The sequence below is a fragment of the Magnolia sinica genome, chromosome 14 (genome assembly GCF_029962835.1).
Source record: "Magnolia sinica isolate HGM2019 chromosome 14, MsV1, whole genome shotgun sequence".
NCBI lineage: Eukaryota > Viridiplantae > Streptophyta > Magnoliopsida > Magnoliales > Magnoliaceae > Magnolia > Magnolia sinica.
The window spans coordinates 42,239,642-42,257,696 of record NC_080586.1 but is presented as its reverse complement, the minus strand read 5'-3'; the positions used below and the strand labels follow the sequence as shown (position 1 = coordinate 42,257,696).

At 37.1% G+C, this 18,055-nt stretch overlaps 1 protein-coding gene across 5 annotated transcripts in view; it reads left to right on the top strand.

Annotated features, from left to right (window-relative positions):
* Positions 1 to 398: 398 nt before the first annotated feature.
* The window catches only part of LOC131225159 (uncharacterized), a 40,172-nt gene continuing 22,515 nt past the window's right edge, over positions 399 to 18,055 (top strand). Inside the window, exons 1-2 of one of the 5 annotated variants that reach the window (XM_058220625.1) lie at positions 399 to 803; positions 17,083 to 17,167. In XM_058220625.1, the coding sequence (XP_058076608.1) occupies positions 676 to 803; positions 17,083 to 17,167 (213 nt within the window). In that variant the 5' untranslated portion in view covers positions 399 to 675. The remainder of the gene's footprint in view (positions 804 to 17,082; positions 17,168 to 18,055) is intronic. The other 4 variants (XM_058220623.1, XM_058220621.1, XM_058220624.1 and 1 more) reach the window with 4 other exon arrangements.

Here is an 18,055-nt window from a genome sequence, read left to right as displayed (position 1 = left end):
TTGCTTGAGCCCAAAAATGGGTCAAATTCAACATATAGGTGGACCACACTATAGGAAACAGTGCGGATTTAATGACCACCGTCAAGGGATTCTTGGTGGCCTGGGAAGGTCTGGATTAGGCTGAAATTTTTCTTTTTTCACCATCCATGTCCATGGGACTTTATGAATAGTCTAGATAGATCCAAACGTGGACCAAATGATGGTTTCAATGGCCCGATGTGATAGATGATGTGGGTCACACAAATGATCCCCCGCACGAAATTGCATTTAAAGGCGTGTGGCCCTATGCTTGGATACCAAGGGCATTTTAGTCCCAAACAAATGTCAAAACAACATCAGATGTCAAAAAAGAGAAAAAACGATAAATGATGTTGCTAAAATGGGTGCCATCTTAGGGTTCCAGCGGACCAGAGGTTTATTTAGGGAGAGAGCCCCATTGTTAATTTGTCAAATGGCAATGACAAGTGGAAGATCCACATGCCCAAAATTCTTAAAAAAATCTTTATTTGAAAACAAATATTGAAAACAAAAGTTTACCCCGTTAGAAACAAAACAAAGTTTCATTTCCCCACTCTCCACGAATCCAAACAAGCTCTGTCAAAAAATAAAAAATAAAAAATAAAAAAATACTCGTCTCTCACTTTCCGTCTCCCTTCCACGTGCATTGCACGTGCGATGGAAAATATGAGAGGCGCGATGGCGGGCCAAGAGAGAGAGAGGGGCAAGTCTGGAAGAGAAAATCGAAGCACGCACATGGATTGGAAGAATGATGCAATCACGTCTATCGGCTGCGACGAATTTCGGTGAGAAGTTGAGCTAATTCCAAAAGTTTTGTTGAGTATGGAGACGAGGCACCAAGTCTCGTCCGCTTGAAACTTAGGCTTGATTCAATGTTAAAACCGAGCCGATCCTTGCACAAACTCACCCACTCCACTCGTTGAGGCTCATCATGAGTCATCCATGATGAGCCTCATCCCTCATCCTATCAATGATTTGGATCATTGAACCATGAACATCATCATCGTAGCCTTTCTCAGCTATTTGGGGTCAGCTTTACAAAGTTCTCATGATTGTTCGGCAAAATTAAGACGCTTGGCTGCCTACCTTTGACATTGATACTCCTCTGTTACCAGACGGAGTTCATGGACCCCACTTATGCAAACTGAAAACCTGAAAATACTATACCTAATTGTCACCTGCAATTGTATACTACCTCCTCCAGAAAATGGGGAGAGGATAGATACTTGTGATTTTTAATGATGTGCATACGAAGAACCATAAAGAATTTTCTTAGTAACTATGCTTGATACTCTCCTTGACTTGTTCTTGAGTGGATATCCATATGAGTGGGTAGTATGTGACAGAAGAAAATAAGAGATGTAATGTGGCATTATGTCTATGTTGTTGAAGGCTTGACATAACATGCCATGACTTCTTGATGTTGAAACTTGATTAAGCTAGTTTTGAGTTAGTTTCATCTTCATTGTCGATCTAAACACATTATGTATATTATGTTTTAGTTGAGAGATAAGCATGCAACATGAAGTTTGTTTATGCATATTGAGGCATGGTGGGCAATGTTATTGTTGTTATCATAGAATCATGTCATCTTTGTTAATGTATAGTTCAAGATACAATAATATATTTTTCTACAAATTGATGCATGAACATTTGATCATTAGGAAGGGTCCAAAGTGGACCCCACTGCTTGCTGATTGCTGATCAGGCCCAAAACAAAAGTCCAATTGGATGTTGGCAACAGATCCAAGCAGATGGCCCTGATTTCTAATCGACTGGGCTATGAGCATGGTTTTAATCAAGTTATATTTCAGAAAAAAGAGCTTTGTTTAAAAAGTGGGTTTAGAGTTCGACTTGCCTTGAGACTGAAACCAGCACAGGTTACACCGACTTGTTCTGTTTCCATCCATTTTGGTTGTTTTGGTCCTGTTTTGGTCTAGTGACTCGTCTGGCCCTGACTAAAAGTGATAATAATCAGGCAAAGCTGGGTCTTATTAGACGTTATTTTGAACCATGAATGTGACTCCTACAAATCCAATTAACTGCTTTTAGTCTTTTGATGCAGAGATTGATAGCGAAGCCAGCCACCTGAATCCTACACCAGTGACTACTCTGATACTAATTTGATGCATAGATTGGTAGCGAAATCAGCCACTCAGATCCGCATAAATGACTAAAGAGAATCCACTCACCAGAAAAGAACCCTTACCTCTTCATCCATGAATGTGATTGTGGGGGTGTCAATGTCATCCTCCAAGATTACAGCATGAACAGCAATAGAAACAGACTGTGATGATGGAACATAAGATGTATGTAAAGTGTCCACAAATGATCTCAAACCTGGTTGAAGAGAAATACCAGGATCTGGCAGCTTTGTTTTCCAACCCGTAATGCTGCAATCCTCCATTGGAGGATCCATCTTAGCGAGAACTTCCAAACCATAAGCGTGCATTCACGTACTCTCACACACACACACACTCTCTCTCTCTCTCTCTCTCTCTCTCTCTCTCTCTCTCTCTCTCCCCGTGGTCATCATTCTTCAATCTGGAGAGAATTGAATGGACTGGGCATGGATAGCTTAGTTCAGGCCAAGGGGTTGATTTACAGGTTAATTTAAAGGATAGGTTAAGGGCAGGTTATAGGTTGTTTATTGGCTGAATTATGGTCAGGCTGTGTGCTGTTTTACAGGTTAGATTTCAGGGTTGTGGCTGGAATTTGGTTAAAGTGGTGTCCGTGACTAGTGAATGGATAAAAATTGGGGTGTGTGATGTGCATAGGGGTGGAGTATGAGTTGTTGTTGCTTGAAGGTACAAGGTGATGGATTTAGGGTTTGGTTTGGCTGCAGGAGAAGAAGAAAATAGGAGATATTTGGACAAGATGTTAGAAATTACCAACATTAGAATTTCCAGATTGCAGTAAACAAATTTGCAACAAATTCCATATTGCAAAAAAACCCACATCGTACAGTTCAAAAGGGGGGGCGGTCAGTTCTAATAACACTTAACTAATACGAATAATCATCATCACCACTAATCCTATCCCAACTAATCAGGGTCGGCTAAATGAATCTTATATTGCCATTCCACCCCATCAAGGACCATATCCTCAATTAAACCATTTCATCAAATCTTTTCTTAGTACCTTCATCCACGTTTTTTAAGTGTTTGAAAGAGAGGAGAGAATACTTTTTTGGAGATTATTTGAAGCTATAGATTGACTTCTTGAGTTGACATACTTTTTTGGACCCCCCCTAAGCAACAAAGCTAGGCAGTTGCTCCATATAGAATTCTTCAACAAGATCTCCATGAAGGAAGGCATTTTTCACAACAAGTTGATATAACGACCAATCCAGATTTGTGGCAATGGAGACAACAACACGTACATAATGAAGTATGACCAGAGGAGAAAAAGTATTTGACCAGTCAACTCTTAGGTCTGTGAATACTCTTTTGCAAATAATCAAGCTTTTAATCAATCCACCGAGCTAGGGTTATACTTCACTGTATACATCCATCTTCACCCAATTACAAGCTTTCCCTTAGGTAGCTTAACTGATTTCCAACTTTAATTTCGATAAAGTGCAACAATCTCTTCTTCCATAGCACGTTTCCTCCCATCATTGTTGAGAGCCCCTCGAAAAGAGTGAGGAACAAACACGAACGATAAAGATAGTAAATTGTTAAAATGAAGGAGTTAAGCTAGCAAAGGAAACATAATGTGATATAAGATGTTGAGTGCAAGTAAGTATACACTTACGAAGAGAGATGGGCAAGCAACCTTCATTTGACGGTACTAGTGAGCTTAGAGGAATGATCTTCGAACGGGGTAGAAGGATTGATAGAGGACACATTTGTATGCACTCTATCTCATCTCTTTTAACATCTAGAGTAAACTTGCAGAATGATCTTCCATTAAAGAAGTTGTGTCTGTCATAGTGGGTGGAGTAGTAGAGCCTTCTTCAAATTTGTATGCACTCTTATCTCCTCTCTTTGAACGTCTAGAGTAAACTTGCAGAATGATCCTCCATTAAAGAAGTTGTGTTTGTCATAGTGGGTGTAGTAGAGCCTTCTTCAAATTGCAATGAGTGTCCTCCTTTAGAGAAATATGGAGAGTATGTTCAAAGAATGTAGCATCAGTTTCATAAACAAGATTATAACATTTGTATCCTTGTTGGGTATGAGAATACCCAAGAAAAATTTACTTTAAAACTTTTGGTTCTAATTTGTCAGTGACATGGTCAAACTGACATACAAAACACACAAAACCAAATACCTTGGGAGAAATTGAAAACGTTATACTATGAGGACATGAGACAGAGAAATGAGATTTTCCATCTAAGATTGATGAAGGCATCGGATTTATTACATAGCATGCAGTCGGAATTGTGTAGCATGCAGTCGGAATTGTGTCACTCTAAAATGTTTTTGGAACCATCATATTTAACAACAATGTCCTAGCAACCCCAGTAAATGTCGATTCTTACGTTCCGCTACTCCATTTTGTTATGGCGTGTGCACACGAAGTTTGGTGAATAGTGCCATGGGATAGGAGATGGTGAGTCAAAGTCGTAAGATACATGTTCCCTAGCATTGTTTGAACATAGAAACACACTTTTGCATTGCATTGAGTTTCTATTTGCATATGAAATTCCTTAAAACAAGAGAGCACTTTAGAATGATCCTTCATTGAGTATAACCATGTCATTCTAGAACAATCATCCACAAAGATAGCAAAATATTTGAAATAAAATAAATTAGTAAAATAAACTGGACCCCAAACATAAGAATGTATCAAATAGAAAGGTTTAACACTTTTTTATCCACACAAGGAGGAAATGACACTATGATGCTTGCTTAACTTGCAAGCCTCACAGTCTAGCCTAGACACATACGCCAATGATGGGACAAGATTCTTTAAACTACTTAAGGATGGATGACCAAGCCTGGAATGCCACTGATGAGGAGAGATCTGGTTGTAATGCATCTCATAAAGTCCATTCACTTCATGTCCTCCAATCATCCTTCCCATCTTTAGATTATGAAATTTATAATAGGAAGGATGGAATTTGACAGAACAGTTTAAGAATTAGTTAGTTTACCACTGACAATAAGCTCAAATGAAATTTAGGAATATAAAGTACTAATGATAACGAAAGAGTTGGGGTAGGACGAATAATACACACCCCTAATACATGGGTTGAAGCATCTTCCGCTAATGTTATAGAGAAAATAAATGAAGATTAGACTAGCTAAGACAACACGTTACACTTGCTGACCATGTGATTAGATGCTCCAAAGTCAATGACCTAAGGAATACTATCAAAAGAAACAAGTCAAATTATACTAGACTAAGCAGGAGTAGTTGAGGAGGATGAGGCATGAGTGGAACATTCTTTTAGAAGCTTGGCATACTCTTCCCTTGGACAGTGTGACTGTGTCACCCGAAGTACTTGGCTTAGAATGGGTGGAGATAGACTTGGATTGGATATATAACCCTCAGATCCATCTTCCAAAAAGTGGACGTGATTTGCCCAAGCTAGTTTACCAATAAGATCCCAACATGTATTAATTGTGTAGTTATTGAGACCATAATGAGTACATTGCTAATTTTACTATGACCACGGCCATAACCTGTAACATCCTGGATGTTGCCGTTTTATCTTAAGTCTACTCTGTTGCCTGTTAGATTTATTTTTCTTAATTAATGAGAATTTTAACTTGTTTTGTGAATAACTCTTTATTCGTAATGATTTAGATGATGATTCTTTTGTAAGATTTGCTTAGAAATATGCCTAGAACTATGTAGAATCATTAGATTTTTCAAAACTCTCAAATCAGAAATAATTACGAAAATGCCATTAACCTAGACCCTTGATTTCTAGATTAAATAGTTCCCATGATCCATTCAACTTGAAATTTTATTCCATGCCTATCTAAGGTTGCCTATTTGTCTATCTCACTGTCGTCATCTAACATAAACAAAAACATGCCTACACAAATTTTAGGAGAATGCATAAATATCCCCATGTTAAGACGAAGATACGATTTATATGTTATCGACATCATGGAAGAACAATTTTAGTAGATTCGGGTCCATTCTTTCCACCAAAACTCGTAGTCTCACTATATAATCCATTACTCAAAATTTCATCGTTATTGGACAGTGGGAACATAGGTAACTTAGGGCCCACTTAATTGAAATTAACTCATATGATTTAATTAGTAATTTAATGTGAATTTGGGGGTTAGTTTCCTAATCGTGCAAGAACCACTCTTAGATGATGAATTCTCTAAATTTGCCCAAGATCTTTGGGATCTAAGATGTTCACTATATGGGGGATAAGTGGCTATGGATAATGGTCAAGTTTTCCTTAATGATGACCACCAAAATCAAGGGTTAAGGGGCCGATTTGATAATTGGGCCACTTCTACTATGATTTAGGGCTGAAATTCAACGAGTACGGTTCATTTATGTTAGATAGGTATGGGATAACGGATCATGGGAAGCATGTGATCTAGAAATTAAGGGTCTAGGTTAATGACATTTTTTGTAATTATTTTTGATTTGAGGCTTTTGGTAAATGAAATGGTTCTAGGTATGTTTTTAAACAAATCTTATAAAAGAATCCTCATCTAAATCATTATAGATAAAAAGTTATTTACAAAACAAGTTAAAATTCACGTTAATTAAGGAAAATAAACCTAACAGGCTCCATACTAGACTTATGCTAAAACGGTAACATCCGGGATGTTACAATCCATCCCCCTTGAAAACAAACTTCATCTTTGAAGTTTACTTGAGGTGTGATGTCGAGAAGCTGAGGGCATTTCTCTCTAATATCATCCTCACTCTCCCACGTCACTTCCTCTTTACTTGGGAATGACCAGAGGACTTTAACTAGGGGAATGGCTTACAAAATCTTCAATCCCTTTAACTTTTCTTGTCAACATCTGCCTAACGATGTGGTGCACGATAAGAGCGTCAAAAAATGCTTTACTGTTGGATTTAACAAGCGAAAGGAAATCTTTCTTGCTACTCTTGAAATTTATAACATGTGCTTGGGATATATTTCTCATCTTTAATTATCTTTGATTCATTCTGGTGCCCATCAAAATTTGGGGTCATCACACTCCACTCACCTCACAAAAATTTTTGTCCTCGAAAATTGGTTCTAAAGACTTTTCTGGATTCGAGCCTAACATGCTTCTGCCGTGCACTATGATTCTTCCATGACTCGGTATTTGGCTACGGATCATTAAAGCCTAATTAATCACTAGCTTTATCATCACTTAGTCAACTCGGCGAATTCTGTCTCTCATGCAACACTCTACAAGTGAAAGTACCATTCAAAAAGGGTAAGGTAGAAGAACTATAACTCCAATCCACGAACTTTTTTATCTACCCTACGATCACCTTAATGCTTCAAATAATTTCGCCATGATTCTCAACCAAACCGTAGATCTTTAGAATTGGGCTAGTTCTAGTTTTAATAGGGGTACCACTCTCAAGGTTTCTTACTAAGTCAAGGGTAACATCCTACCATGGAGGTCTTTCTCTAATCATATACTCAAACTCGGAGGTTCTCCTATAATCGAGTGATTTAGAAAGATAATTATGGACATATAATTATTAAAGATACTTGATCGATATTAGAGATAACGGATCATGAGATTCAAATGGATGGGTTTAGGTTCGGTTGGATACATGTACGGTTGATCAGACGTATGGGTGGAAAGTTGATTGAATGGTGAGATAAATGACTAAATTTGGTGATAAATTATTATTGATGTTTGGGTTATAGAATCGATGGGCATTCAACTAGGCAAGATATGATCAGTGTTCGAGTTGTCGGTATCGCTACAAGTTTCACTGGCCGGAGATAAAGATATAATATGGTTATCGTCGATAATATCGCCGATAACCGGAAATTTGGGGAAAATGGAAGAAACATGGGGAAAACAGTAGAATTTCTTAGTGAAACTTCAGGACATGCCTAAATACATATATTTGTATATTTAGGAATAAAAAACTACAAAAAAGACTGCATTACATAATAAGTTTTCATTTAATGGGAAAACATAAATATCATCCAACATGTTCATAGGGTCACATAGATCTGTATGGAACCTTCCTAGGGCCTGCTGTGATGTTTATTTATCATCCAACATGTTCATAGGATCACATATATTTGTATGGAGGGAAAACATAAATATCATATTGATCCAAAACTTTTGTGGCCCCCAAGAGGTTTTCAGTGGTAGGCATTCAATCCCTACTGTTTCTTGTGGTGTAGTCCACTAGAGGATTTGATCTGCCTCCTTTGTGGGCTTATTAACTAAAAAGAATGGATGGAAGGTGCGGATGAAACACATCATCACGGTGGGCCGCACAGTGCCCCTGACAGGACAATCTGTCTCTAGCTAGGTCTTGGCGGGGATACTACCCAGTCCACGCCCAACTGCGACAGAGAACCAACCATGTGAGTGGAACCTCGATAGTAGGGCCCACCTCAATGTATGCATGGTATATCCATGCCGTCCATCTGTTTTGCCACATGATTTTAGGGATTGTCATAAAAATAAAGTAGATAAAAATTTTAGGTAGACGGTGTACCACTCAACACAAAATAGCGGTTATTGACCAATAAAAATTGTGTGCCACAAACATTATGGATCAACCTGAAATTTGTTTTCTTTTTTGTCCATCCAAGTCTATATGAACTTATCAATAGGTTGGGTGGTCAATAAACATTATAGAGAACCCTAGGAAGTTTTTAATGGTAGGAGAGCAATGACCACTACTTCTTGTGGCATGATCCACTTGAAACTTGTATCAATTTCATTTTTTGGACCATGCCCTAACATAAGCTGTAAAAGAAGATGGACGACGTGGATATGCAATACATACATCGAGGTGGGCCCTACAGACTCCCCTATCATTCGTTTACTTTTAAAGGTAGAGGATTAGGTGCGGCCTGGCCTGACCTAATACGGTGCGACACTTATGGTGGGGCCTGCCTTGGTGTATTTATTGTATATCCACACCATCCATATGTTTTTAAAAATCATTTTAGGGCATGATACCAAAATAAATCAGATTTAAATCTCAAGTGGGACTTGCCATAGGAAACAGTGGTTATTGCCCATTAAAACTTTCTAATGGGTCACAAAAGTTTTGGATCAACCTGATATTTATTATTTTACTTTCATCCACATTTATATGACCTTATAAACAGGTTGGATGACAAATAAACATTAAAGAAACATTACAGTGGACCTTAGGAAGTTTTTAACGGTAGAGGTTCAAGTAGTACTCTTTCTTAGAGTATGGTCTACTTGAGATTTTGATCCAATTCAAATTTTTTCCTCATGCCATAGAATGATCTTGAAAAACGTATGGACGGAATGGATATGCAATACATGCATCAAATTGGGCCTTACCGTAAGGGTCACACCATTTCACTGCAGCCTGAGTCGCGCCAAATCGACTCTCTTAAGTGATGGGAGAGGTCGAGAGAGTTCAACAAAAGAGTCCTCTTTTTTGGTAAACTCGCAAATGGCAATGGCGATTTTGATGCTTTTTCCATTAAAACTCCCAAAAATCTCTCCCCGAATTCATATTTTTTTCAAATCCCAAATCAAATCCCCGTAAGCCTAGGTGGAAATCTAGTTTCCTTTCAAAGCAATTCTATTAGAAGGAAAAAAGGGGTTTTAGGTTTTTCTTACTTGTGAAAGATCCGGCCTTGCTGACCACGATTGGCCAATCAAATCCAGCCGAAGGCCACTCCTTTAGGTAGATCTTGAGTAAAAAGGTAAGAGAGCTTTTTTTTTTTCCTATATTTTTTTCTGAATTTTTTGGAATGGTAAGAGGGTCATCGCCTAATGTCGCCGAAAACACCGCATTTGTTTTGCCTATTTTATCGAAATCTACAGGGTAGTTGACTGATTTGGCCAGTGATCCGAAAATCTCGCCGATAATATCGAAAATATCTGTGACAACCAAAAGAGAAATGAAATATTGGGGTTTTGGTATCGCAGGTCTGGCGACACCGAGAATATCGGCGATATTATTGATTTCTCGCCGATAACTCAAACACTGGATATGATCGAATAATCAAGTGAAGGGATGGATACACGAGCGGATAAATAAACAGATTAGATGATGTTGATGATCCCCTAATGGCTAAATATACAGTGGGGGTTTAACGGATAGATGATGCTGGTGATACCATTCTGTAACGCCCCAAGATTTCTACTCTCGTGGATAACACAAAAGGCCGAGTTCCCAGGTGTTAATTTGAATATTTCAAGGGTGTAAACCCGCATATTCCTTACATTCTCATAATTTCCCATAATTTCATGGTATTCATAGCATAAATGATGGAAAATAAATCTTATTTCATTAGGTTCTCTACTCTAAGTTCCATTCACCAAGTGTTCAATCAAACCAAATAACATAGTCCAAGTTTTGCCTGCCCATTGGGGACTTATTAGAATTTCAAATCCAAATCAACTAATCCTAGAAAGGCAACATAAAATAAAGTAAATGGTTCTTGTTTAAGCCACATCGGCTTCATTGTCTGCCATTTGTTGCCACGAACCTTCATAATCCTCTCCTTGAGGTTCGGGTTCCTTTAATGGATTGTCACCGCATAACCTACGGTTGTTTTTCCAACAAGAGGAATGAGTTGCCTAGGTTCAACTCAGTGAGGGCATCCCATTAAGATTACCACAATAATAGGACTTTCAATTCATATATAATATTAAAACAAAACATCCATAAGAAAATCTTGATTAATGCGATGCAAGATATGCATGCTCTGATCAAGGGTCCCTGATTAAATAAGATGCTGAAGCGGGAGTAGCCCAATTATGACTTCATACGCTCTTAATGGCCACCAGTCACCAGAGTTTACCAGACATGCAAAGTGGGAAATCCCCAATTACGACTTCACACACTTTGAATACCCAACTAAGGAAGCGAGTATCCCCCAATCACGACTTCCATTAGATAGTGTACAACTGGAAACGGTGAACCCACCACTTTCCATTGTAACACCCAAGGGGTAGTGAATGCATGATTAGTCCCATCCAATGTTTTAAATATCGATGATATTGGCCGATATATCCCACGATATATGTTGTATCCCACCTGTGCGATACGAAGCGCACAAGTAGTTCCGATATATCCCACATGTTTGATCCGATGAGCATTTTCAATTTCCAATCCCTTTTTTTGTTGAAATTATGTTAAATCAATGTCAAATTGTTACAAATCCGTTAGTTCTTCATGTTTTGCATGAAAAATCATGGAGTTGGAGCTTTGATTTCGATATCCATTAGTTTTTCATTTATTTTTTTTTCAAAATTTTCCATCTACCAGCTATCAATTGTGACTAATTTCAAAGTATTTAGGAGTATTTGATGAAATGATAATCGCAAACACTCTAATTTTGAAATTTGGGTGTAGGTGGTCTAATTTGGGGAAAATTCAAAATTTTCTCGGTTTCTCCCAATTTTCTTGCAATGTTGCACTCCAAAAATGAAATCAAGCATGTATGAGGGATGATCTACTGATTTGTTAAATCCTTGTCAATTTTCGAAAAATAAAAATCATTTTTTAATTAAAAATTTGTAAAAATAATAATAATAATATTATTATTTTTGAAATTTCCCTTCAACCAGCTGTCAATTGAGACTAATTTCGAAGTATTTAGGAGTGTTTGATGAAATGATCATCACATACACTCTAAATGCTATGCATTCAATTTGAATATAATTGTATTAGTTCAGTCAGAGAACGTATAGCTTAGGACCCTATACAAAGGAAACCTATTATGTGAACTTTTTTGAAATGTTATGATTTAAAAGTGTGCATTAAGGGTTTTTTTTTTTAAATTTATTTTTTATTATTTTTTAACAATCCCTAAAGTTTCATTGAAAAAATCAACCATTTTCCCTATGTTTCCTCATGTTTTCCAAAAAGTGTGATAAATTACTAGATACAAACGATATATCCCATGCGATAACCGATATGTATCTGTATCCCAAGAATGCGATACATAATGCGATACCAATATTTCGAACACTGGTCCCATCCTTTAATTAATCCAGTTTAGCATCCAACCGGTTTAATAATGCCCACACTCAACAAGCCACCACCTCACCCCATTCCATGGTCTACCACACCCTAAGATAGTCGTTACTCTTCGCATGACTACCATTCATGGAGGGACGAGCATACCCTAACTGTGATGCTACACATTGCACTAATTCATCATCATCAGCTCATGGATCCACCATAAGAAACAATCCAACCATTGGATCCTCCATAATTCACAATAATCCATGCATATGGATATTCCGTATCAATTCAACAACATAAACCACATGGGTTTTCATAATTCCATAACATGGTTCCAAAACACATGGGATGAGTAGTTTCCTTGTGACGTGGCATTCAAAATACATAAGTCCGTCATCACATCATCACATGGGCGTGCCATGTCCATCAACACATGATATTCATACTGAAACATTCATAGTTTCCACATAGTTCCATCATAAACACGATTCTATCCTTGAATCCATGTTCATACATCGAAACATGTAATATTCTCATATTAATAAAAAATTCCAGCAACATAATATCATATATTTCTCATATTAAACACCATTAAACCACTCACAAACAAATGAAACACCACGACAAATAGGCCAATCCAAACTACAGCATATAGCATCCCTATAGATCTCTCGTCACAATGCGTTAACTCGCTGATCTACACGTTCCCATAAGTTCCATCATCATAGGACATCAATCTAAGCACCGTAGAATCACACGCCTACCCTAGATGGGGTTTCCATCAACACATCTTCATAGTTTATGAACCTAACATCATGTAGTTAGGGTTTAAGCCTATTCATAGTTCAATTCTCTATCAAATCTCATCCAATCATGGATTAAATCAATCATCACCAAATTTACAGCAATTAAATACAATAAAATAGAGAATTAGCTAGGGTTTTATGAATTAAAACAACAAGCAATCAATCAAGGAAAATAATTCCCAGGTCTTAAGAGAAAACCAGCTAGAATTGTATATAAGCTTAAAGGGATTCCTCACCTTAGCCTTAGATGAAACCCTAGGTTGAAGACAAGGGTGTTTACACAAACCATGACGTCGAGGAGAACCACACGAGCAAGGTGGAGGTGTCCACGTGATGGGCGTGGAGACGGGATGGGCGCCCTTATGGTGGGACGTCCTCTCTCTCTCTCTCTCTCTCTCTCTCTCTCTCTCTCTCTCTAGATGTGAGGGTTAGAATATGTGGGACTTGTGAGCTAGAGGGAGGAATAGGAAGAGGGGGCGAGAGCACTATTATATATACATGTGGTGGGCATTGCATAACTGCTACTAAAATATGTAATGCGACCATCCTATGTACTCCTGCCTCCAAAACGACCTCCCTCATAATTCTTCCACTTAACCGTTCTCCACAACTACGACCACTTTGACTTCTCCCATCTCCTCTGCCAGATGCGGACACAAATGCAAACCAATCAAATGAGGATGAACTTTGTCCACTTATACTAGTACGCTGAATTCGGGTAAATTCCTCCATGGCGGATGGAATCTCATTACCTCCAAGGATCTGAGCTCTCACGGCCTCAAACTCAAGACGAATTTTGGAGAGGAATTTACCAACACGGAATTGCTCCCTCTACCGTCACATGGTCTCACAATTTATCGACAATGGTTGGTACACACTTAGTTCTTCCCACCATTGTTTGAAGAATCCTTGATATTATCAAAATATCCTCGATATTATTTGTATCTTTAGGTCGGTGATACCGATAACATTGGTAGTATAAGAAATTCCAGGTATTGGCAATGTATCACTAAGTGTATTGATAACTTTAATATTTTTGACTGTGTAAATTTCAGGTATCGCTTGTGTCGCTTGTATTGCCAATGTATTGATATCACCAATACAGCACCAATATTTTTTATTGTGTAAATTCCAGGCGTCGTATCGCCAATGTATTGACGATATTTCGATAATATTGTAATGTATTGATATCAACAAAAATCTGTTTATTAAATGGAATTTTTTTTATGGGTGAATGGTTTTATGCAATGTTCAATTTGTTGATGATAATACCGACCATATCATGATATTATCGTTATCACAACATGGGCAATATCGAGACCATAATCTTTCGTTTCGTTTCTAGTTATTGATGATTTCTCAATGAAATATCATGTGTTGTCGATATTCTGAAATTTCGATGGATGTTTGGATAGAAGGTTGGATGGTTGTGTGGATAGATGGATGGTTGGATGGATAGATGAGATGGATGGGATAGTTGGATTGATATCTTATAACCACACATGCTTTTAGTCTCCCATTAAATGGAAACTTACTATGTATGCATTCTTTTTCAATTTTTTGATTCATGAATATGCAAATGTGTATTTTAGTATCTCTTGAAGTTTCACTAAAAAATTCCTCCATTTTTCCCGTGTTTCCCCATATTTCCCGTTATTGGTGATATTATTGACGATATCGATATAGTTTTTGTATCCCTAGCCAGCGAAACTTGTAGCGATGCTGATACCTCAAACCAATGTTGTCGAATTGCATATGTGATCATGTATGTGCATATGTGATCGCACGATTGCATATGTGACTGCATATTTTTTGAAAAATGAAAAAAAAAATCGAATAACAGGGAAATTTTTTTTTTTAAAAAAAGTAAAAAAATATAAGAAACTGAGGGGAACTTTCCCAAGTTAATAGATAACTAATTTTACGTATTTAAAATACGTTTGAGAAAAATAAAATGATTTAAAATCAAGTCATCAACATTCAACAATATAGTTAACAAGTAAGAAGTAACAACAAAATCAACAAGGTATTTATTTATTATTGTAGAAAATCAACAAGCTATCTTTCTTGGAACTTGAAAGTGCTTGAATCTTGATCTTCCAACTTCCGAGAGAGAGAGAGAGAGAGAGAGAGAGAGAGAGAGAGAGAGAGAGAGAGAGAGCACTTGGAATTAGGAAATGTAAGAGAAGACGAAAGAGAGAGTTTTGGGGTGAGAATATTACAAATGAAGGAGGTTTGGAAGCTTTTTTATAGGCAAAAAGTTTTTTATTTTTTTGAAAAAAATAATAAAAAATTTAATGTGCCTGGCCAATATGCTATTGCATATGCTGTATGTGATTGCATGTGCGATCGCATATGCCACATATGCGATTGCATATGTGCCATGATTACATATGCGATTTGCATATGGATATGCGCTTATGCGGTTGCACATGACAACACTGCTTCAAAGATTGCTTCCCACATACCTTTTAAGGCTTTGTAATATTCTCCTATACTCTTATCTCCCTGTTGAAGAAAAAAGTATTTTGGAGTAACTCATTGATATGGGTTAAGTTCTTCTCACCTGAATACATCTCCCTCAAGTTTTCCCACATTTCTTTGACTGTCTTGAAGAAGATAACATTTGCATTGATGTGACGTTCCATACTATTCCACAACAATGCTCTAATTTGGGCATCTCCTGTAGGCTCGGGGCAAGTCAAATATTTTAACTTTCTCTTACCTGTAGGCTGTAAAAAAAACTTATACAGATGTGACCCATTGTAGATGTAAGTAATTTGCTTCATAAGTTTGGTTGATGTGATTTGTAGATTCATTGACTTTGATGGACACAATAGATTATTCTTGGTTCCATTCTTGACATCCATATTAAGAGAAATAAAGAAATCGAACACATCAGGGAAGAACTTTTCAACTTAATCTTACCAAACATGCACTTCAAGATGACATATATCCACGGATACGATCAATTGGGAACATTACTTGCTTCACGTCTTTCACTTATACACTTGATCTCCTATCTTGGTCATCAACAACTTCCACATACAACTGTTGTCTTTAAATCTGACCCTTCTCTTCATATCTCACCAGGCTTTGGCAGCAAAGGATATAGCATCTATTCCAGAATGCTGGGCTGATTTATAAGTGTTTTGGGTGGTTGTACAGTTTGTTTCTCCTTTGTATATTCTGGTTTGGCCTTTTCTTTTATTAAAATTTTTCTCTTTCATGCTCAAAAAAAAAAAAAAAAAAGAAAAAAAAAAAAAAAAAAAAAGAAAAAAAAAGAAAAAAGAAAAAAGAAACTAAGTATAGATGCATGATGGCCCACTTTGATCCATCATAGTGGTAGAATATGAAAGTGGGCCTCATGCACTCACAGAACGTGATTACACCTAGTGGTGGTACAATGATGGAATGCATTTAGGTTTGATCAGCCCCAAATATGTTAGGGTTCCACCACAAGAAGAAAGAAGAAGAGAAAGAAGAAGAAACAAGAGAAAAGGGAGATGAGACTAGGTATTAGATCGACGACACTCTGATACCATACTGTTAAACGTGTGATGGAGAGAGAGAAGAAAAATGAGAGAAACGAAGTGGTGAAACAAGAGACTGCAAAAAAGCCTCCAACTCCCCCACCTCTATTCTTTATCAGATTAGGGCTTCACTAATTAATTTAAATTGGAAGTATGCCCTTCACCCTTTTAAGTTATAGTTGTACATCAACCCATGGGCCTAAGACTTAACCCAACTCATGTTTAGGCCTAGAAAACAAACCAAATCACACACGAACCCTAGTTGGCCCACTAGACCACACGTGTGACATGTGGGATAAGGCTTAAATAATGATGAATTGGCTTCATTTTGTCATGTATGATTTGTATACCAAACATCTTTTGTATATATACTCATCATCTAAATGGTTAAAATGTTCCGTTTGAGGTGGTTAGAAACCTTACATGATGATTTCATTGTCAGTTTTTTTTGGGCTACATTTTTTACTTCTTATTCATGCAATTTCTTTTGTTATTTATTATTATTATTATTTTTTAGTGAATAATATTGATTGGTGAAGTCTTTTGTGATCCGATTTCAATGTTGAAGTTTTTTGTTTTTTGTTTTGTTTTGTTTTTTTTTTTTTAAATTTATTTGTTTTAATCTTTTGTCAAACTTACAGCTTGAGTTTCCTCTCCAGGCATAATTCTTCAAACACTTCAGCAGTTACACTTGAAGTTCTGGGCCATCAATTGCAGTTTGCTCAGGTGCTAACTCTTTCCTTTTGAACAAGTTGTAAGAAATGCATTCCCTGAATCGTAGAAGCATCTAGAGTCTTTGAACCTCATGATGCTTATTATGTTATAACATGAAGTGTTGTTTCCAAGGTTACATTTACTTTTGTGTTAGATGTGGTTAATAGGCAATGCCAACAATTACTATAGTGAAGTGGACATCGTACTTCATATGTCTTGATGTGATTCAGTAACCACCATGCTTGCAATTTATACACTTTTATATTTTTAAAAACGAAATTACTTTATTTGAGCTTGATTTGATGAATCGAACATCCTGAGCTGGTTTTGGGGAAAATTGAAATAAGGTAAACATTCCATTTTTTGTTGTTCTTTCTGCATTTGTGTTGATTCAACATGGTATGAACCAGAAGCTTACTAGATTTTTGTTTGATTTGGGCATATTTGCATAATATATATATATATATATCTTGTCATCTTTCGGAAAAAAAAAAAAGGAGCATAGGAGCACCCCATGAAGTACATTCTCTACGTACAGTCCATCCATGATAGTTCCCAAAAGATGAATAAACTAGGTCAAGTTTGTAATGGCCTCATCAGTACAAAACGAAATCCGACCATAATGTCAATGTTTTGGGGGTTGAGGATCAAATAGTTCCAACCGACAGAAAAAGAAATAGAAGTTACAAGGGGGATGATTACAGAGTGACAAACGGAATTTTTAAGTTGTGGAGGCTTCGTGTGAGGTAGTGTAGGAGATGAAACATGGCCTAGGACGGCAATTTATGGTTATTTTTTGTGGTTGGATGGGTGTCGAGAGACATGAAAAATGGACTAGGACAGTTATGTATGGTTATTATTTGCATAGTTGGCTGGGTGTTGAAGGACACAAATCTTACA